Raw genomic sequence first — 22595 nt, forward strand, 5'->3', positions numbered from 1 at the left:
TACCCTGTTACCTTTCTGAAGCTTGCCACATAAAAACTCCTTTCCCGGGATAGTCCCTTGTGCCTAAGGTCCCGATTAGAGTCCTAGCCCTCCAAATATGAAAATTGGATTTTTGTTTGATCCCAAACATAGCACCACATGTCCTCCTGCTAAGGAGTGTAACTAGAATCCATGCAAACTGAACCAGGACAATTTCCTTACAGTAGAATGAATTCTTGTTGCTTCTAAAGGTCAGGGACATAATTTACTCAGTAAATACTAGCTAATACATTAAAATTAGTTCGAGGTAGATCCAGTAGCACTAGGTGTTTAGTTGCAGCAGATCGGCGACCAATGCTAAAAAATTCTCGTTGCTTTAGAAGGTCAGTGACGTAATATACTCAGTAAAAAATAGCTAATACATTACAATTAGTTTATAGGGACATCCAGTAGCATGAAATGTTTAGTTGTAGCCGAGCTGGTGACCAATGGTAAAGAAACGCGTATAATGTTTTCCACCTCTCACCAAATTTAGTAATAGCCTTGTCATTAACACATTTTTACTAAAACATAAACATGAAAATCTTCAGACTATGTGAGAATGTAGAGTAATTATAAGCTCACAACAAAAACAATGCCTCAATCACTACTTAGTTGGAACCAGCTATATGAATTTTTTATATCCATTCCGCTCTATCAGACCAATTTCATTCTAGTACCAATAAATTAACTTGTCATCATACCACCAAAGACAGATAAAGCTATTAAAGATAACTCATACAGGAATTGGGAAAATATTCATTTAAAACAACAAAGTCATCAACTTTCAGACAATTGTAACGCAAATTGCCTATCAAGTTCCACATATTATTAACTCAAAACACTAAAATTCCAAATCACAAACTTAGGAAAAACAATTCATTTCACCTTTTTACGGGATATCCCATGGCTTAGCCTCAGGAATTGCAACAACCATTCCTTGAAGCTCCGGTGAAATCACCACCTGACAACCCAACCTTGAATGCTTGTTCAAAACCCTAGCCCTAGAATTCCTCTTCAACACATACTGTTCATCATAAGTAGCTTCTGGAAGCTTCTCAAGCCATTCCTGAGCAATATGCACCTCACACTCAGAGGAACACGCGTCGATATCTTCAAGGCGATGTGAATCCGGGTCGATTAACCCGTGATTAGTTAGGGCTTTGAGAAGAGTTTGACCCGAAAGTCCGATGATTTCACGTTTATGACCTTCAGGGTCAACGGCGAAAAGCTTAACAATCCGATCAGAAACTTTGGCGGATCCGGTGCGGGTTGGAGATGAGGACCCGGAAACGGAAGATCGGGTTATTGAGAAAATTGAAGGGTTTCGTGCGATACGGGAAGCGAATCTCTGCAGATTAGCGACAGCCATCTTCGAAAGTAGGCAAAAATGAGTGCCCTCGACTCTCCGGTAATATGAAAGGAGAAAGCTATTAAACGTTTTCTTTTTTCTTTTTATTTTTACTGGATGCAATTGGCCCTATTCATTGTTTTTGCTTATTAATGTAATCCTTGTTACACTGTTTGTTTTAATTTGATTAATCTATTTAAAAATAATAATGTATTTTTATATTTGATAACAATTAAATTTAAATAGTTTTAAAAAATCACTAAATGCTAAAAGTAGAAAATACCCTTAAAAATAAATTAATTGCCAAGAAGTAAACATGTTGCACATGAGCTGCTTCCGGATTCTTCAATATAGTAGAAATTTTGTATGCAAATTGATATTCTTTTTTTAATTAAAGTTAAAGTAATACTATTTCGGAAAACATAGACTACTAAGAAATTAAAGTTTGCTACTTTGGAGTCAACTTTGATAATATCTATCCTAATATTCAGTGTTTATTGGGTATCAAAGATTTAAGGAATATTTTCCCCAAATAAACTTAGATTTGAGATAAAGAGTTCTATTTATTAAGAAAAATATTGTTTCATATAGTATATATTTTTTGAAAGAATTTGGGAATAAAAATAAAAATTGGTTTTCTCCAACTTTCTAATTTTTTTTGTGAATGGAATGAAATTATTACAATGCTGAACTTGAACCTTTTTAATAACATCATTTGCTATTAACAGACAACAACAATGAGAAGAAACACATTTTAACGTTTTCTTATTTGTTAGTACTTTTGATTAAGCTCTTCTGGAGAGTACTTCAAGAACATTTTTATAAGTCAAAAAAAGTTGAAGAATTTCATCCTCCATCATTTATTTGAATTTCATCCTCCGTCAAAATTAATTTATTCCCAAACGTTTTTTAATGCATTAGATTTTGATGTTTTGTTTTACTATTGTGTGTGTTTTATAAGTTAGATTAGTTTCTTCTTAATTATATAATCAAAATATTTTATAAAAGAGGCACATATGAACGTTCGATTTAGTTAATAAAGCCAGTGAAATTAATTACTAAAATGATAAAACTTTGTTTGGATATTTAAGAAAATATGCCACAATATATTACTTCCTCCGTCACAATTTATATGATGGTGTTTGACTGGACACGGAGTTTTAAAAATAAAGAAATACTTTTGAAATTTGTGATCTAGAATAAGTTATAAAAATTTCTGTGGTTGTAAATCATGTCATTAAGGATGAAATGGAACGTTTGAAGTTAAATTGTTACGAAATATAAAAAGATGTCAATTTTTTTAATTAACTGAAAAAAAAAGTGTCACATAATTTGAAACCAAAAGAGTATATAAAATACCCAACTAAATATAAATAGTGTATATTCATGCCATTGACTATAGAAGTATTAAAGAGTTTATAGATGAAATGAAGAAGTGAAATGTAGTTAGCTGATAATTATTACATGCTATTTGAAATGACATCATCTATAGTACCGTACATATGTCGATGAGCACACCAAAATATATTGAAGATACAAATGAAAGATATTGAATCAGAACCGAGGCCCATGGAAGAATCAAAGAAAATGCTTTAATGCTGGCTGTGAAATTACAATCCTACCTTTGGTCGACGATCCTGATTCTCAAACCCATGCTTCTATAATAGTATAAATATAAATATAAACAACTACGGGAATGTAATAAATCTAAGGATTTTAAAGGTAAATTACATTAAACACATGTAGTATTATGGAGTATGACTTAGAGCCTATTTGAATTACCTTATTTTAGGTGCTTTTAAACCAAAATAGTTTTTCAGCATTTTTGTAGTGTTTGCGGAAGATAAAAAAGTGTTTTAAGCACTTGTTTTTGAGGTAAAATAAAAAAAAAATCATAAGTTAGAATTCTTATGGCTCATGACTTATAAATCAAAATCCATAAGTTTATCCAATCAACATCCTACTACTTCCCCGTATCAATTTAGGTGGCACCATCCGACTAATTTATGTATCACAGTTTGACTGTGCATGAAGTTTATGAATGAAAGAATTTTTTTTAAAAATCAGTACTATTTCTATGATTATAAATTATTTCATCATTCTAATTCACTTTTCAAGACATTTGTTAAATAATTATAGTCATGTAATAGTTCAGCCTAGCAACCACTAATAACGAGTAAGGAAAAAGTTAGAAATAATTTCTTCAACAAAACATGGAACTATCTCTTATAGAAATATAAGATAAAATTAAACAAGTGCGATTAGGCCTTCATTGAGACCCATGTATAATGGGAGCTTTGTGCACCGAGCTACTTTTTTTCCTTCAAACTATTCGAGAACTCGACTATTCTAAAAGATGATCCCATGCTAATGCATTGGTGAGAAAACTTTGTTTACCATAGCTTTCACCCGGGATACTCATGGTACATTGTGTCCTTGGATAGAGGTGATCCATGATTTGAAGTTTATGAATTCAAGATGTTATTGAATCTATTTATTTGAGTTACAGACTTACAGGGTTCAAAATTTGTTATTTGTACATATTTAGTGAGTTTCTTAACACATTTATAGGATTTTGAACCAAAGCTATTGCGCTAAACTGAACCCATAGATTTAATTGTGCATCCGCCTCTGTCCTTGGACCAATGGAACAGAAGCAGCATATGGCAAACCTGCTAAAATACTTGTAGCAGCAAATCACTGGTTACCATCAACTAATCAGCTACCAGTAAAATTTGTCAAATCATTTAGCTTTTTCAGTATGTTTCAAACTTTCTTATTCATCAACATGATTAAACAGTGTAAAAGGTATCATGCAATTTGATGGATGATTTATGGACAAAAAAATATTTTGAGATACTTGCTGCTGACCTTCAAGAAGTGTGGTAAAAAAAAACAGGAGAGAAATTGATATGAACATTCCTTTAACAGTCAGAAGATACATCGAATAACAGAGAAATTATCAAATAATTGGATTTAATATCGACTATTTCAATCTTCATTATTCATATTGTCATATCATCTTGCCCTCTAGCCAGCGGGTGTAGAATGCCAAGGCCTCTTGCGGTTTGTACTCTGGCACGGTGTGTCCAGCTCCCTGAAGATTACGAGAAATCAATTAAATCAAAGAACAAACAGAAAATGGAAAAAAAATTGTTGACATGAAGTTATGAACATACCTTAACAGTCAGAAAAATGAGGTTGTTTTCATAACCTTGTGTGAAACTGCACAAAAGATTTGAGCATTTTAAATGGATTTTTACAGAATTGCAGCACATTAGAAAAGTTAAACATGAATATGATTCAGAAGATGAAGATATAGACGTACCCTGCAACTTGTTCATTCACGTACCAACGCCTCCATTCATCCACGATCTGATATCCCAGTGATCTTGTCCATTTTTCTGAACCAGTGAATGGTACACACATATCGTGATCCCCACTGCAAGAAAGAACAAAAATTGAATTACGTTCCGATTATAGCATAAAAAAAGATCTCGGACAATTTGAATGTGATCAGGTACATTGTCACTAACAACATTTACATTATGAAGCCTACTACATGAGTATAGTGGAAGAAAATGTTATAGTAATGGTTGACAGTTATTTAAATTTTGAATAATTAATGAATTTGGATTTTTGAAAGCTATTAAAGTAGCACAATCCCAATAAATATGTGTTTTAGGCTTTTAGCCAAGAGAATATACATGAAATGCACAGGGACGACCAGTTTTCTTTATAGGTGGTTTTCACAATGATACACGAGTAATGCAAAAGGACAGAAAAATGCATAGAAAGAAGTTAGAGACTTTTGTAATTTATTGAACCTGTATATGAGTGCCCGATATCCCCGAGCTGTGAGGTTTTTGTGATACTTAATCATGCTTCCAGAATCATGACTTAGATCTATTTTGCTTGTGCATAGCTCCCAGGGTCCTGTCACAGTACTCTGTTGTACCAGTAGCATTGAACCATAAATAACCAATTCTCTGTTTTTCTGAATATATGTAAATATCCATAGTACGAGATGAGACAATTGCTTACTTGTTCAGCATGAATTGCTTTACGAACTTCTTCATTGTTTAGCCATGCAGTAGCAACATGATCATCCTGCATATTTTATCTCAGATTATTTGTCCTGAGCTTATAACCTTTTCTTGTTCATGCTTTTTATTGGAAAAGCATTTTCATACTGCTTATAACCTTTTCCAGATTGTTTATCATGGTCTTTGATCTTGCATTATTTTATTTTCATACTGTTTTGAATTGCTTGTCCTTATCTGACCTTTTTTGCCATGCTTTCTCTTGAGCCGAGGGTCTTTTGAAAATAGCTTTCCTACATTGTAGGGGTAAGGTCTGCGTACACTTTACCCTCCCCAGATCTCACATTGTGGGATTTCAAACTGGACATGTTGTTGTTGGTGGTGGTGTTGCTTTTTATTGGAAAAAAAAAAATACAAAATAGCGAAACAGCTTGAACAAGAAAAAGTCCCATAAAGCTCTACTTCCCACTCATAAATTGATTAAGAACCACTTTCAACATAGCAAATATGCATAGAAAAAGCTCATTGACACCCATATGACTCTATTAACTGAGTATAAAAGAAACTATCAGGAGACAGATATTAGTCTGTTACTCTAAACAATTTTCTAGGGTCGCTGTGACCTTTTTAGCGCTGTGACATTACAACTTTTAAATTAAATTATCCTCTATATGGAATTATGTGGAATCTTTGGATAGGAGAGTAGTTATAGTCTTGGAAATACAAAATTCAACATTCTGATGACTGAAGTTAGACAACGTCAGAGAAACTTGTTTTGATATAAAATAAGTTAAGTAGGGAATTCAATGGAGAACCATTAGAGAACAAACAAAAAATGAAGATTGACTTACAGTGCAAGGGACTCCTAAACCATTGAGAAGCTCGGGCCAAGTTGGGACACGTCCCTCTCTTACTGGAGCTTTAAAAGGCCATGCACGACCAAACATTCTTTTTCTTACAGGAAGAGGCCTTTCTGTCTCACCTAGTTTACGAAAGCTCATTGGCAATCTTGAGTTACCAGTGGTAATAATACTAGGTTCTTTGCTGTGGTAACACGGTTCTAGAATGTCATACACGTTTAGACCTGTAACTACCTGCCATAGGCCAAAAGGTGATTTCGGGCCAATAACGAATTGCTGTCACGAAAATATGAATCAAGTATGACAGAAAGAACACCTTACCCTATCAACTTTATTAAGCATGTCTGAACAATTATTACTTGCTGGTTCATAAAAATTCCCTGAGCATGCAACAGTAACTTCCTGAGCATGAAAAAGAATAATCAGAGACCAGTTGCTAATGGACAAAGAGGCAATGATTATGTGTTTGCTGATACCTCGGAGTGGTAGATTATACACTTAGCTTGATATTTGTTTTGATACAACTTTCTTGGCGAATTAAAATTGAACACTATTCTATGTTTGATAAACTTTATCATATATACCTTGAGCTAGTAAGGCTCCAATACGTGTTATGCTACAACAATTTAACATATCCTAATTATAAGCATCATGTTTAAACGTACGGAAGTCAAATGATTCAAGCACTTAAAAATTAAACAAGAGGAAGCAAATACCTCATATAAATCATCTGAAATGAGGCCCATACCATGTTGAAACGGAACTAAAGCATTTCCGTCTATTTTGTCGTCTGTCACGCCATTTCCCACCATGTAACCCTGTGCAGTAGAACATAAAGAGGTTACAGCCCAGACAGCCAGTTAACACGTAAAAATCTTGAAAATGTATATATACCTTAAAATTGATCGCGGGCGTTACTCCAGCATCAATACCTAATAAACATAAGCAGCAGAAGGTTAGTTTGTTTAACCCCCCTGCCCACCACAAACCAATACATGTTCATATAAGATCCAGATTACCTTTTGCTACTTCGTCAGCCAGAGTTGGCACATATATGCCAGCATAAGACTCTCCAGATATGTAAAATGGGTTCTTGAGGAACTCCGGATAGATCTCAAACCACTAGCGAGAGCATAATTTATTAGAAACACAAATGAGTTTTTTTACAGTTAAACCTCTCTATAACAACGTCGTTTGTTCCGATACATTCTGGTTGCTATAGCGAAATGCTGTTGTAGAGAACATATAATATAACATAACATGAAAGATCGGTTCCACAAAAAACATAGTTGTTATATAGGATGGCTGTTATAGAGAGGTTTGACTGAATCAGAAACAACTATCAAACTTAGAACTCCACATGTGTGAGCTGATCACATTGCTTGTCCCAAGCGTAAAACTAGTCAACTTAACTATCAAACTTAGCAAAATAACCAATATGTCGACTTTCTGTAATGTTACCTTGAGGAGAAACACGTGGGTATCAGACGCAGTCTTTAAGTCTGTTGTTATGTAGTCAGATTCATTTCTCGAGTAAGAGAATCCAACACCAACAGGAGAGTCCAGATATATTACACTAGAAACCTGGAAGAATAAAATTTTTTCCTTATATTCTTAATGAGTGCCAAATGAAATGCAAGCATATGATCAAGTTAGAATTAACACAAATGATAATTAACCTTGGACCAACTGTATGGATTGTTATGCAGAGAAGGCAGGCTAGTACTTGGCTTTCCCAACGCAAAATTAAAAGGTCCTGCAATGTATAGAAATACCCTTCCATATTATAAACACAATAAATATGGTAAATTAAATCTTTTGCTTATGATGAATAAGAATTAGCAGCTGCATCTCCACGGACCACATTTTTTCAACTAACATCTTTTACTTGAGCTCTTTAAAAGAAGGGAAAAGGTGCAAATATACCCTTCAATTTTGCGATTTAGAGTAGATATACTCCCGTTATAAAAGTGGTGTAAATATACCCCTGCCGTTACAAAATAGTGCAAATATACCCTTTTTGCTGACAGAGTTTTTTTTAAAAATCCTTTAGTTTTTTTTTCAATTAAAAAAAAAATACCATACCACTTGGCTTTAAGAAAAAGTCTACCCATTTTTTTTTTGAGTAGACATATTTTTCTAAAGCCACATGATAATTTTGTACTGGTGGGTCGGGTCTGGTTTGTTTAAAAAAATTGGGTAGACTTGTCTTTTTTTTTTAAGTCACGGAGATATTTTTTTAAACGAACCAGACTTGATCCACCAGAAAAAAATTTATCATGTGGCATTAGAAAAATATGCTTACTCAAAAAAATGAGTAGACTTTTTTTTAAAGGCAGATGACATTTTTTTTAATTAAAAAAATAAGCTAAATGATTTTTAAAAAAATCTCGTTAGCGAAAAGGGTATATTTGCGTTATTTGTGTAAGGCCACGGGTATCTTTGCACCATTTTGTAACAACAAAAGTATATATACACCACTTTTTTAACGGGGGTATATATGCACCTTTACCCTCTAAAAGAATTTTAAAAATCTGTCAAGGAAGAAGTCAACAATTTTCATACAATGGCAGAGACTTTCAAACTCACAGTTTTGGTTGACCTATTATCTATACAACAACAACACCAACAACTAGTGAAATCCCACAATGTGGGGTCTGGGGAGGATAGAGTGTACGCAGACCTTACTCCTACCAAGGTAGGACGGCTGTTACCTATTAACTATGTAAAGATTAAAAAGAGTTCAACTTTTAAACATTGAATGTGTTTAAAAAAAAAAAAACCTTTTACACTGTCATAACATCTAAAAGATAACTACAGGTAATTGCACATCCATAAAAAGATAACAACCAGATCACATAATCATCAATAAAAAGTGGAAAATTAACATGAAGAATAAGGCAGGTTATCTACGTAACATGTGAAAATACACTGATAATGTAAGAATTTTTTACCATAAAGAGCATACAAACGTGCTACCATTCCCTCATTCTAAGTTTGCAACAATAGTAAAAGCAGCGGCGGAGACAAAATTTTCAGGAAAGGGTTCCATCATTTACTATATGTAGGTACATAAAAAAAGATTGACTTGTATATACAGTTCCCCCCTCTAGCTAAAAAAAGAAAAAGAAAATACTACTAGTGGAAGTAGAGTTCTTACCATGCTCATAGACAAAGCCATCAAAGCTTGAACAACCAGGTCCACCATTGAGCCAAAGTACAACTGGATCCTTTGATGGGTTTCTTTCAGACTCAACAAAGTAGTAAAACAATTTCTTACCATGGCTTTCATCTATATTAACATACCTGAGAACCCATTAGAAAAAAAAAAATCAGATAAGTAAAAAAAATCACCATATTTCAAGAATAAGCTTAGAAATTTTTTCCCACACAAAAAGAATACAGACCCAGCATAATGCTTTGACTGAAAAGTGCCATTGAAACCAGGGATTTGAGTTACATGTGCATTTTCAGGTGCCCCTTGTGTTACCAAAAATGAAAATGCCAAGAATGTTAACAGTATATTATAGTGTAGAAAAAAGTTTTTTCTTGCCATGTTTGCTGTATCAAGATTCTCTTGCAGAGAAAAGCTAGAGAGAAGAATTCTTTGATGTTCCCCTAAAGCAACACAAATGATGGATTTTATAGTTTGATTAAAAGATACTGTACCATCATAATAATAATAATTACTGGATCAATTTGGTCCTTTCATTGCTTATAAGGTAAGATTGGGACTTGGGAGAGAGTGACAGAAGATAAGGTACTCTGATCTAGTTATGGAAATATAGTACTTAAAAAGTGAGTTTATATAGGAAATTGGTTATTATCTGATCGTTATCCAGTGTTCTCTAATACCAAATTAGTATCACTGGAAATAATTGAACTAGTTTGGTATGAATTTGTTAATGCTAAGATACTCTGTTATTTAGTCATTGTTGTTATTAAGACTTTTGTAGGATTTGTTATTGTAACGCTATCAATATATTCTTCGATTAAATTATTTATTAGAATTTTGAGTTTATAGATTTTAAATATTTTAATAAAAAGTAATTTGCTGGATTTTGAATAAATTATTTATTCATATTAGATTTTAAATACAAATATAAAGTGTGAATCAAAGCTATTAGATTGTGTTAAAACACTTAACCAGAACTGCAGATCCGCATCTCCTCTTAAGCGGTTCAATTCATTCTCTATGTAGTCTATCACTTGCTCTATTTCACTTTACATGACACTATTACTTATCAGTTTGTTTCAAAAATAATATTGAACATATTTTTTATATTTAAAATAAAATTATTCAGAAGATAAGGTACTCTGATCTTGTTTTGGAAATACAGTAAAAAGTGAGTTTGTATAGGAAATTGGTTATTATATAATCGTTATTATATTGTTCAGTGTTCTCTAATACTAAATTAGTCTTACCGGAAATAATTGAACTCGGTTGGTTATAATTGGTATGAGTGCGCTAAAAGACTTATTTAATCATTGTTATTGTTAAGACTTTTATATGATTTGTTATTTGTTATGTATCACTTTCAATATATTCTTTAATTTCGATGTGAGAGCTAAAATTTTGAGTTAATGAATTTTAAATTAAAAAAAAAAAGTAATTTATTAGATTCTAGATAAGTTATTTATTCATATAAGTGAATTTTTAAACACAAATATAAAGTGTGGGCCAAAACTAATAGATTATGTTAAGGGTACCCATAAACAAAATTGCATATCCCACTTTCTATTTAGTCTATCACTCACTTCATTTTATTTTATGTGACACTATTATTTATTAGTCCGTTTCAAAATAATATTGAACATATTTTTATATTTAAAATAGTTTAACATTAAAATTTTAATCTTAGTAACATGCTTTTACAGTCACAAGAATCTCGTGGCATATTAAATACAAATAAGCTTCAAAAGAGAGATTCTTTACTATTTTGTTATATATTGTGCTTGGTTAAATAAGTCACACAAATTGCTAGTAATCCGATACTCCCTCTATTTCAAATTATGTGAACCTATTTGACTGGACACGAAATTTAAGAAAGAAGATAAGACTTTTAAATTTGTGGTGTCAAATGAGTCACATTGTGTAAAGATAAATTATTGTTAAATATAGAAAAATGTTATTTCTTTTTGGCACGAACTAATACAAAAATTGATTCACATAAATTGAAACGGTGGATTATTTGTTTTATGGTATCAAAGCATTAAAGAGCTCATGTGCGATCCCTTTTTTAGATGAGCAAAAAGCTCATTTTGATCGTTAGATTATACATTTATTCAAAGTCAAATAAAGGGATGACTGTACACACCACATCAATGCATTTTTTTTTTTTATTTTCCTTTTTTCTGTAACAACTCCACTAACCAAAATATTTATTTGATAGACAGTAGTTGTGTCATGTATGATGTATGATGTATGATGCATGATAGTCTAGTTGAAAACACTTGATTGTCAGAATGTCACAATTTATATCACAATGTAATGAATTTGGAGAAAAATAATTAGTGCATGACTTATTCATGAATTTGTTATGTATTTCATCCGGTTCATATTATTTACCCGTTGAATCTCATTTTATGTGAAGGTATTATTTATTTGAGGAGTCAAACAGTTTTTTTTAACTATAATTTTCTAAAACATTTTTTAAAATCTTTTGGATCATTATCAATGTTTACTAGCTTGTAGTACTTTTCGTGTAGTTTTCAAATATATAAATTTTACTTTAAAATATTTAAAGAACCTATACCCAGTTTCATAAGTAAAATTAAATATTTTGAAGCTCATACTCTGAACCCCTTCACATAAATTAGAACAGATGGAGTATCTTTTATACGTCATTTTAAAAAGTTATTTATTAGTCTGAATCATAAGAGTATATTACGAATTATCCTTTTTATCTTATTAAAATGTTTCACTTAATCAATAATCTATTAATTGAAACAGTAATGATTGATTTGGAAAAAAGTAATAAACGACTTCCCATTTTGTAACTGTTAAATATTTTCAAATAAATTCAAATATTTGAAAAATAGAGTAAGTCAAGTTTTGTCACATGTCGAACAAATTTATTTGAGACAACAGTAAGAGTTTTAGAGTAGGAAGGCATCTTGAGTAACAAAAATTTATCACTACAAATGTGCAAGATCATAACAAGAATTTCCACATATAACTGCTTTGGTGTAACTCCACATTTTTATAGAAAAATATTCTCACAAGTTATTGCATGCATGATATGACTTTGCTTATTTAAATTATATTTCAAATCTTTTTATACCGATTTTCCATAACAACTTTGGTTTTGATCACATTAATCTCATCTTTATGCTTTTTGTCTCCCTTTTTAAAGTTCAAATCGGACAAAAACCATCTCACGCTGTAGGACTATCATGATGGGAGCCAAAAAATGAAATTAAAAAAATTACTTCACCAACCACTTTGTCTAAACAATCGACTTCTTTCACCACAATCACCCTTGATATTATTTTTTAATCCTTCTTTTTTCTTCAATTTTGAAACACGTTTATATGTTTTTATGCCCGATCTTAAACAATTCTTTTTTTTTTTTTAAATTCAAGTTCACTAGGCTTTTGGCCTAGGGCTAATTTTATAAATTTTATCAAAAAATTTAGAAGTTTGTACAACCGTAGCCAAAAAGGCTAATGAAAAATACAAAATTTAAACTAATGATCAAATTAAGACTTATAACTTGTCTTAATTTGATATTACAAAATGTTAAAAACTTACTAATAGAATGAAATTTGAAATAATTGCTCCATAAAGAACTTCTGTTTCTATATCTCACATGCTCTATATTTGGCCCTCTATATGCACCAAGGCAGTACATTTTCTAACTAATGACCAGTTCTCAGTAGGATGAGCATCCCGGGGTGCTAATACCACCAACTAAGAAACAGCCACTAAATAGAAACTGTATGCCCATGTGTACTCAAGAGGTCTGTTGTGTTCCATGTGCTCAATCATTAAGAGCAGTAATTCCACTTCATGTCATTTGTCAAAAGTGCCTCCAACCAGTTGCAATTTCTTCTCAACATCCTGATTGCACTGTGTTTCGCTGCTTGTTGGTATTCCTTCGGTGTGGTTGTTCTGTGGTACCTGTTGAATTAAAAATCCTCCATTTATGTTAGTTTGTGTACCTGCAACCATTAGCAAACAGTTAGTGTAAACCAAATCCTTCACATTCTCCTCCCAAAGGATTTGAGTGTGAGGACCTCCTTTTCTCCCACCTTCCCCCTATATTCAGTCTCCTTAACATGATCTAATTCTTAGATAGGGCACCTGTAATTTGTCACTGTTCACAATTCTTTTACAGTGGCTCTCCATGTCATGAAAGGAATTGAATTGTATGTCCCCTGTGTCCAAAGCTAAATTAGCCAAGTGATCTGCTAATTTGTTTCCTTCCCTATAAATATGCTCTATCACCACCACTTTTTCCTCACTTATTCTCCAAATTTCTTCCACCATAGTAATGATTTGCCAAGGAATTTCCCATGTCCTTTGAATAGAGTTCTTCAGCAAAAGTGAATCTGTCTCTATCCTTATTTGATCCCATTGATTGTCTTTTAAATACCTAAGAGCCTGTAAAATGGCTAGGGCCTCTGCCTCGGTGTTGGTGCTTTGAAGATCCTCTATTTCTCTGGCCTGTGCTTGTATCACATCTCCCCTTTCATCCCTTACACAAAAGGCCCATGAACTCCTACCCGGGTTTCCTCTTGAGGCTCCATCAGTATTGACTTTTATCTATCCAATATCTGGAGTTCTCCAAGTCACTGGTGTTACTCTTATCTTTGGAGAGTATCTCTGTAATGCCTCAACAATCACACTCCAATTATATGGTGCATACCTAAAATTTTTCCTTCTCACCTTCATGAATTGAATCAAAGTATGCATCACCTGGTAAATGAGTTTTGTGATTGACACCTTCCCTTCATGTCTCATAGTGTTTCTCCTCTTCGAGAGTTCCCAAATAATAATAGCAGGGACAGCTTGGTTGATGCATTTGACATGTCGTCTACTAGGCATATCCCACCATCTGTTAATTATTTGGGTGACTTGCAAATTCTCAGTATTTATTCCCACTGGTCCACAAAAATACTTCCAGATGGCTTGAGCTGTTGGTGAGTGTAAAAAGACATGAGAGGTATCTTCCACTTCTGGATGTTGACAACAATAGCATCTGGAAGGGAATTGGTGTCCCCATTTCTTCAACTTATCATCCAGTGGTAGTTTGAACTTCCAAAATCTCCAAATAAAAAAAGATATCTTTATTGGTAGTCCTTTAATCCACATCTGCTTATACAAATTACTGAGGTCTTTTCTTTGTCTGAGCAAGAGAAATTCACAGACCCAACTGTGAATTTCCCCCTCGATCTTAAACAATTCATTATGAAAGCAATACGCTTTTTCTAGTGGAACCATCTCTATGTGAGTCTTGCGCTCCTAAATTAGATACCCATTTTCTCTTTCAAAGTACCAATATTTTTTTGTAACTAATGAGGGACTCAACTGATTCACAGTTCACAATAATAGCCCACCTTGAGGACGAACGACCTCCTTAATTGGTCACCATTAGCACTACTTCCGGACCCAATAAAATTTGTGGCATAAAGTCTAATAAAATGTATTAAAACGCCCTTAAATTTATTTTGTAAAATCCATACAATAATGAGATGCAAAGAAACCATCTTGACTTTTGTCTAGTGGTAAGAGCGAAACGCGTGATTTGTAGTTAGACGCATATAAGGATTCTGAATTCTGTCGCAGACAAAAATATGATATTTAAGTGGAGAAAGGTAGAGGGACAAGTCTATTATCCATTGCGTCTTGCATCACTTGCTCTTGAGACCTAAAGTTATTGCTTCATTTGCTACGTACCTTTCAGCAGCTCCTAGTTATCACCACTTTCAGTTTTGATTTTAGTCATGATTTAACCGGCTTTAATGTCAATTGTTACAGACTCAGCAAGAAAGAGTGAACTCAAAATATCAGTCTATATATTAGGTAGGAGAGTAATTCAACCTTTATCTATACTTAGGAATCATTTGGACATGAGATGAAATCATGTTTGGACATGCAATTTGAATTTCTTAAGTTATATTTTTTCTTATAGACATAAAAACCCCACAAGTTGTGAAAACTATCAAAACTTTCCCAATATTTATACAATCTTATCAAATAACAAGTCAGAGTTCATAATAAAATCAATACGCTACTAGAAGTCATTTCTAAAAATACAACATCAATTGATCAAACTTTAGTTCACAATAAAAAAGAAAATTTAACATGAATAGTAATGTAACTATGACTTGGTAGAAGTTAGAACATAAATAAAAGTTGGTAGAAGTTAATGGGGTTGGGTAAATGGTTGGTGAGAGTAATTGTTAAAACGATATCTACCAACTTATGGGTCTTTTTTGACATAATACAAACTTATGGATCAAGTTTTACATTTAAAATTTTTGAAATCATGATTTGAAATCCCAAATCATGCCTTTTTGGATGATTTGAGATTTCATCTCATGACATGAAACCATGACATGAAATTGCATGTCCCAACACTGATTTCATCTCATGACATGAAATCGCATGTCCAAACGCCTACTTACTATTTACCGAGACTCTCTTCAGCCAAGGAAGGATTTGATTACTCACATCAATAATACAAAGGCTTAATAATAGGTAGCCCCTTAAACTTGTTAGCTTATTTCATGTAGACACTCAAACTAAGCCTTATTCCAATTAAACTCTCCAACTCCTAATAAAATGTTTCCATTAGACACTTTCTGTTCAAATTTTGAATTTTTTCTTTGCGTGTGTTTTCATTCGTCTATTAATTAGTTGAGTTAATCACATAAAATATGTCATCTTCTTTAATTATACGCATTCGCTTTAATAAGCCATAAAACCCCAAACATTTCTACTTGAGATTGATGCGTATAATTAAAAGAGATGACATATTTTATCTGTTTAGCTTAACTACCTAATAGATGAATTAAAAAACGTCTAATTTTTTTTTCTTTCTGAAAGTTGAACTTAAAATGACTAATTGAAACATTTTATTAGGAATTGAAGTGTTTAATTGAAATAAGACTTAGTTAAAGTATCTAAATGAATGTTCTAATAAATTTAAAGGATTGGTTATGCGTTAAGCCTAACACAAACAAAAACAAAAGTAAACTGCTACATGGTCCAAGTCTTCATTACTCAAAGAGACAAACCAAAAGATCTCAAGAATAAGCATCATCGTGAATAACGTGAGGTTGATGAATCTTATTAATTGACTTGACTTGCACAGCAATCATCAATCATCAATCATCATTCGTCATTTGACAGAATACAAATTGGTCCAAAATAGACAGTAGGACATGGGCGAATAGGAATGGCACAACAGAAAGCTGATGTAGATACCATGCCACCAGTTGGGACATCCGATAAAACAACAAGGCATAAAAAGAAAGCCAGCCATTGAACAAACTCCATATCACGAAATCACAACAGATGAGCTTATTACGCGAACTTGGACCGCAAACTCCATATCACGAAATCACAACAGATGAGCTTATTACGCGAACTTGGACCGCAAACTCCATATCACGAAATCACAACACATGAGCTTATTACACGAACTTGGACCGCAAACTCCATATCACGAAATCACAACAGATGAGCTTATTACGCGAACTTGGACCGCAAACTCCATATCACGAAATCACAACACATGAGCTTATTACACGAACTTGGACCGCAAACCTTGTTGCTGCAACTTTCTTTTCTGCTTTTTCCAATGACCTATGACCTTGGGTGCCATATGATTGGTGAACAAATTATTTTGGAATTATAATATTGAAATTGTAATACGGGGATTAAATAATTATCAAATTATTTAGTGAATGCATTTTTATTACTCCTTCCGTCCCATAATAAGTATCACCTTAGCAAAAAAAAAAACGCATCTTAAGAAACTAATAATGCAATGCGAAGTTTACTAAATTATTCCTATATAATAATAATAATAAATTATTTTTTCCTCTTGATGAGAGCAAGCACAAGTTGTAATCTTTTGACATTAGTAATCCAACAATACCAAGTTACTATGTGGCTTTTTCAATTATTATTTAGATGTTACTCTAACTTGTCATTTTTTGTCTAAGGGTAGAGTTGAAAAAAACTAGCTAATTTATGTCTTGGTTTCATAAGGTGACACTTATTATGAGACAATTTTTTTTGCTAAGGTGACACATATTATGAGACAGAGAAAGTAATAGATATTTAGGTTATTGCACTAAAAACGAGATATAACATAGAATATGTAATTTAGTTTAAATTAGATAAATTTAAATAGATGTTTATTCTCTATTTTAATATTGACTTTTTTAAGAGACTATGGGTGAAAAGCTTTGGAGAAGGACAAATATGACATTTTGTTGTTTTATCTCAAGATTAGTAATTTCGGGGTTGTTATTCTACATAGAGTGTGTGATAAGAATAATATCACAATTTTTATATAATCAATCCCGAAATTACTAATTTCTGATTAAAAAAATCAACCAAATGTGTGATAAAGTGATCTCACATTTAAATTGCACTCTTTATTCCACCGATCAAATGATCCTTTAATTACATGTTGACAACATAATATGCTCAACAGGTCAGACCTTTAATTAAAATCTTTTAATGAATTATTTTACAAATTCAAGGGACCATCACTATATTCAATCCCGTGAAATTAGCTTCAAGAGAATATACAGTATTTTCTGTCACCAAATATTTTCCATAAGCCAAATGCTCGCTTTTGAAAAATAAAGTATTTTGTTTTCTGGCACAATTGCTTTATTTCCTTTTCTAAATAAGTTTTATTTTGCTTTATTGATGAAAATAAAACGAAACAATAAAAATACAAAATAAATTCTCTGACAATAATCTCTAAAAATAAATTCCATAACCAAATCCAGACCACTAAAAAAGTAGAACAAAGCAAAATCATAATGAAACGAAAACACAACAAATTTAGCCAAGATATCATCCAATCGTCGATTTAAACTGCCAGCTTTCCTCCTACTTTTAGGCTAATTTTTCACCTGATACAATTAGAGGAACTACAAGAAACCTAATGAAAATGAATTGAACTACTTTTTTTTTCCGGAGGACCTGAAAATTTTCCTGGCATTTGTTTGAAGTAGTTAACTGAGTTTGCAAACTTAGTTTTTGAATAAACTGTTATTTGAGCTTTTTTTGTTGTTGAAAATTTATCATTCTTTTTAACCAAACATACCCCTTTGTGAAATAAGGGGTATGTGTAATATTAAAAACTACTCCTAAGAATTAAGAGAGGTATGTGCTATAAGATGAAATCTCTTGGAGGTTCCTATGTACTATTTGAAATTGAGTGACTTTTTGTTCTTCATTAAACTTTAGTCTAATTTTGTCTCTCAGTTAGAAAAAAATTCATCAACAGCCCTTCGCTCTTAACGAAACTCTAAGCTAAGGGTAATATTAAATTGTATAATACAAATTGAGGGGTAAATTGATTATCTTTTTCTAAAGAATTTGGACACATGAATATATTTGATTGAAAATTTTGGACACAAACCTAGGCTTTCCTCTTCTTTTATATTATATAGCCTGCAATATCCTCCACATTCACGCTCATCTCCCTTGTGGCATAGCAAAAAATTGAAACTATGAATAGTGTTACTGGACGGGAAGAAATTCACATCTGGGAACTGCACAAAAAGTTACCTGCTTTTAGGGGTTTTAATTGTGAGTGGGTCGCTTAACGGGTCGGGGTTATTCGGGGCCGAACGAGTCTTATTTAATTTGGGTTGGGTCTTTCATTTTTGACCCTCCGCGTGTCCAGCCGGTTAAGTTTAGGGGTATATATGAATCTTTGGCTGACAGTAAGCAGGGGTGGCTCGACTATAAGGGCAATAAAGCAATCGCTTGATGCCCCAATTTTTCCCTTAAAGATGTATTCTCTATATATAACGGTTGCCTCAGCCGAATTTCAAAATTAAAATTGATAAAATCTTATCTAAAATCAACAATGTCTCAAGATAGATCGAATGAATTAGTTATATTACCAATTGAAAAGGAAATGTTAGAACAAATCGAGTATAAAACAGTAATTAATGACTTTGCATCTGAAAAAAGTTAGAAAAATAGGCTTTAAATAAAAATATATATGATGATTTTCCTTTTAAAAAAAAAAAGAATAGGACCTTTCTCTGAAATTTGGCTTTAGGCCTCCAATGTTGTTGCGACGTCCCTGAGAGTAAGGACTCATATAGCCAAAAAGTATAACAGGGGCTTGAGCAATAACTCAAAGTAGAGGGGTATGTGATCCTTTTCCCCTTTTTTGACATAATAATTTTTTTAATTAGTAAAGATGATTATGAAGTACATAATTCGAAGATAGTTTAACTAAGAAAAATGATATTGTTACTATAGTAATAAGGACGCCAAGAGATATGCATATGGTAAGATGTTTCAATTTTAGTAGTAAATAATGTGAAGTATCCTCTGAATTTTCTTTTGATTTCACTAAGTGGATTTTCCTTAGTAAACACGCTGATTTGGTTCTACTTTTCCCTTATATAAATATTGCACCCCTCTCCATTAGGCAAAGTTGGCATTCTGGTTTTCTCACTTCCTGCTTAATTGCTAATCTTCAACTGGTAAGTAACTCATCAATGCAAATTTGTTTTCTTCTTTCTAGTGTAGATTTTCTTTCATAGTTATAAGTAGTGAAATTGCTCGAATGCCTTAAGCGCACTCAGGTACGTCATGTGTGGAATGATCTAAAGTTTTTCTTGCATTAGATTACCATGCCTATAGTATTAAATTAAACCTAAGTTAGTAGACTATGTTCCATAATATTAATCCTTCATGAGTTAAATGATAGATCTCACATAGGATCCTTGGAATTTGCTTGAATTTGCATTTTTCATACCTTGGCTGTAGGTCTTTGTCAATGGTCAATATGAAATAAGTCTAGAACCCAACCTGCTTCTCTGTGTGATAAATCATCATATAGAGATCATGTATATATGTATATATGATCTTATAAATTTTAAAATCGGCCAAACTCCGCTAATTTTCATCTTGAATAGATAAAGACCTCTAATGTTTTGTTAAAATTTGTTTGTTTGCCTTCCTGACATTGTTGGAATATGGATACAATTAGAAGTTTTTGTTGAATCTAAATCATTTAGAAGTCATGCCTATAGAGTATAGACTACCAATAAAGAAACTGGCTCCCTTTAATAACTTAGTCATCTAGAAACCATGCACATATGAATTAATCACGCTCGCCCTACCAATCTGTTTCTCTTTATGTTGGATTGAGGTCATGTCATATAGTTAAGTAATCCATCGTCACAAGCATCGGAATGCTAGTCTTAAAATCCAGTACGTATGCATTACCAAGTCATTTATTCTTCCATCTCGTTAGTAATCATACTTATAGAAGTTGTAAATTATGCAGCCCTAACATGTAGAAATCCCGCCATAGAAATTTGTCTACTTGTATCTGACCTTGCTGATGTGTTAGTACATCTCAATCCCTGTTCCAGTAGAAAGCATTTCGGTTAATCTACATGCTTAAAACCATGGAAGTGGTTATTCTTCTTCATAAGTTTGCCTGAGTAAGAGTTTCAAAATAAATTCATACCAATGGCTTAACTAGTTAGACATCCTCAACTCTTGTATGGTTAAACTAGCGTGTAGATTTTGTGTATATATTTTTGTGTTCAACAGGGTCTGAACCCGAGTGCCAGGGTGTTGAAGAGGCGCTTGGGCTTGGGCTCGAATAGGATAGTGCGGGGCTGTTTAGGAGCCACATTTGTGGACCTCTAGAAGTGCTTAACACCTTCGTTTGATTTTTGACTGTTTTAGCATAGGCAATCTAATACCAGAAAGTTGTTTGTGTAGGGTGTGGAAGCTTTCTTCAACAATGGATCCTAATATGATTCGTCCGCGGAAATGCAAGCCTTGTCCACCACCACCACCACCACCTCCATCACCTAAAAGAGAGGCACCGCCCCCGCCGCCACCACCACACGGTGAAAACGTTGCACAAGCATGTCAATGTGATTGTTGTAATTTCCGCGGACATCCATCCCCATTTTCGCCATTAGCACCACCACCACCACTACCATCATTGGGGCCATGTCATCCGCCATCGCACGTCAGAAACTACTGGAATGATGACTTGGACCGATTCTCGAGAATGCGGAGAGTGGAGAGCCTTGAGATGGGCTATAGGATGAATTTGCGTGACCCTTTCAATGACTTTCCTGAGGATCATACTCCACGTCATTGCATGGCAGGACACCAACGTCATAGACCACCACCGATGCTAATGGGGCACCACCACGGACAACCGCCACTAATGTTGGGGCACCACCGTGGACAAACCCCACTGCTGTTGGGGCACCACCGCGAACCACCAACATCCTATTGTCCTCCACAGGGTGATTATGCATACCAACATGGCTACTCCGGCTATGAGAATCCAAATGGTTGCACTAGTATGTGATGTCCTCAAGTCAAAATTTGCTTGTTTTTTCGCTCTATATATACGTTTTTAATAACCTTTTGTTGCCTTAATATACTTTCACTTGACGTATGATTAATTTCAACTTTTCTTTGATGAGCTGCTAATGAAAAATGCTATATTTATGTCATGAAATGCTTAACGAACTAAAACTGGGATGACGTGGTTTTTTTCCAGCTGCTGGAATTCAATATCATTTGATTTTCGATCACTCATCAATGTTCTGCATCATTTGTTGATACAAATACCTACCTACAAATCATTTCCCAAGTCCTTTTACTTGTCTTGCGTGAACATGAGATTTCAAAATTCTTGCACCCAAGGGTGTGGCCAAAGGTAGTGAAGTGTATAAAAGCCATGGGAGATCATGGTTTAAATTTCAATAGCCACACAAACACAGGGCAGAGTTACCCCAATATCTATACCGGTAGAACAAAACAAGGACTCGGTAGATTTGTCAATGTATGCGCAAGCTAATTAGGAAGCCGTCGTTTGTAAAAAGAAAAATGAAATTTTGAAATTCTTTTTTGCTTGAATATTTAGCACTTAGTGCAAGAGTTCGTGAAAATTTTGAAAGAATTTGCACAACTCCGAAAATTGTAATGTCAAAACTTCCAATCTTCTTCAAAGTAGCATGTCACATATATGAGCTATCGACAGGTCATGCTATATATTAACCAAACCACCTTACCTGAAAATCCAAAGTCCTGAGTCACCCGATAACTTATAGGCTAAATTTTTT

The 22595-nt window shown here is 33.3% G+C and overlaps 3 protein-coding genes across 4 annotated transcripts; 1 reads left to right on the forward strand and 2 right to left on the reverse strand.

The window, feature by feature from the left end:
• Positions 1-757: 757 nt before the first annotated feature.
• Positions 758-1488, reverse strand: LOC132606904 (uncharacterized). The gene has a single exon (XM_060320584.1). The coding sequence runs from the start codon at positions 1388-1390 to the stop codon at positions 911-913; it is 480 nt and encodes a 159-aa protein (XP_060176567.1). The 5' UTR covers positions 1391-1488; the 3' UTR covers positions 758-910.
• A 2767-nt stretch (positions 1489-4255) lies between these two features.
• LOC132606923 (serine carboxypeptidase-like 20) lies at positions 4256-10022 on the reverse strand. The gene is made up of 14 exons (XM_060320606.1): positions 9680-10022; positions 9433-9578; positions 7952-8028; positions 7734-7856; positions 7292-7394; positions 7167-7204; positions 6989-7090; positions 6594-6674; positions 6264-6506; positions 5414-5479; positions 5197-5318; positions 4698-4811; positions 4549-4594; positions 4256-4466 (listed from the first exon to the last, which is right to left on the reverse strand). The coding sequence occupies exons 1-14, from the start codon at positions 9826-9828 to the stop codon at positions 4383-4385; spliced, it is 1494 nt and encodes a 497-aa protein (XP_060176589.1). The 5' UTR covers positions 9829-10022; the 3' UTR covers positions 4256-4382.
• Positions 10023-19634: 9612 nt separating this feature from the next.
• LOC132626608 (uncharacterized) lies at positions 19635-21988 on the forward strand. Of its 2 annotated transcripts, none has more exons than XM_060341539.1 (2): positions 19635-19775; positions 21229-21988. In XM_060341539.1, the coding sequence occupies exon 2, from the start codon at positions 21251-21253 to the stop codon at positions 21833-21835; it is 585 nt and encodes a 194-aa protein (XP_060197522.1). In that variant the 5' UTR covers positions 19635-19775; positions 21229-21250; the 3' UTR covers positions 21836-21988. The 2 variants fall into 2 exon arrangements, with proteins under 2 accessions (XP_060197522.1, XP_060197514.1); XM_060341531.1 differs by lacking the exon at positions 19635-19775 and adding an exon at positions 19806-19973.
• The last annotated feature ends 607 nt before the right edge of the window (positions 21989-22595 follow it).

This window comes from Lycium barbarum, chromosome 1 (assembly GCF_019175385.1).
Source record: "Lycium barbarum isolate Lr01 chromosome 1, ASM1917538v2, whole genome shotgun sequence".
In the NCBI taxonomy this organism is placed as follows: domain Eukaryota; kingdom Viridiplantae; phylum Streptophyta; class Magnoliopsida; order Solanales; family Solanaceae; genus Lycium; species Lycium barbarum.

Coding starts and splice junctions, on each gene's coding strand:
- LOC132626608 (XM_060341539.1), top strand. CDS start 21,251: ATGGATCCTAATATGATTCGTCCGCGGAAATGCAAGCCTTGTCCACCA.
- LOC132606923 (XM_060320606.1), bottom strand. CDS start 9,828: ATGGCAAGAAAAAACTTTTTTCTACACTATAATATACTGTTAACATTC. Junction 8,029..9,432: donor TGGCTTTGTCTATGAGCATG/GTAAGAACTCTA, acceptor TATACATTGCAG/GACCTTTTAATTTTGCGTTG. Junction 5,480..6,263: donor GTTTAGGAGTCCCTTGCACT/GTAAGTCAATCT, acceptor TAAAATATGCAG/GATGATCATGTTGCTACTGC.
- LOC132606904 (XM_060320584.1), bottom strand. CDS start 1,390: ATGGCTGTCGCTAATCTGCAGAGATTCGCTTCCCGTATCGCACGAAAC.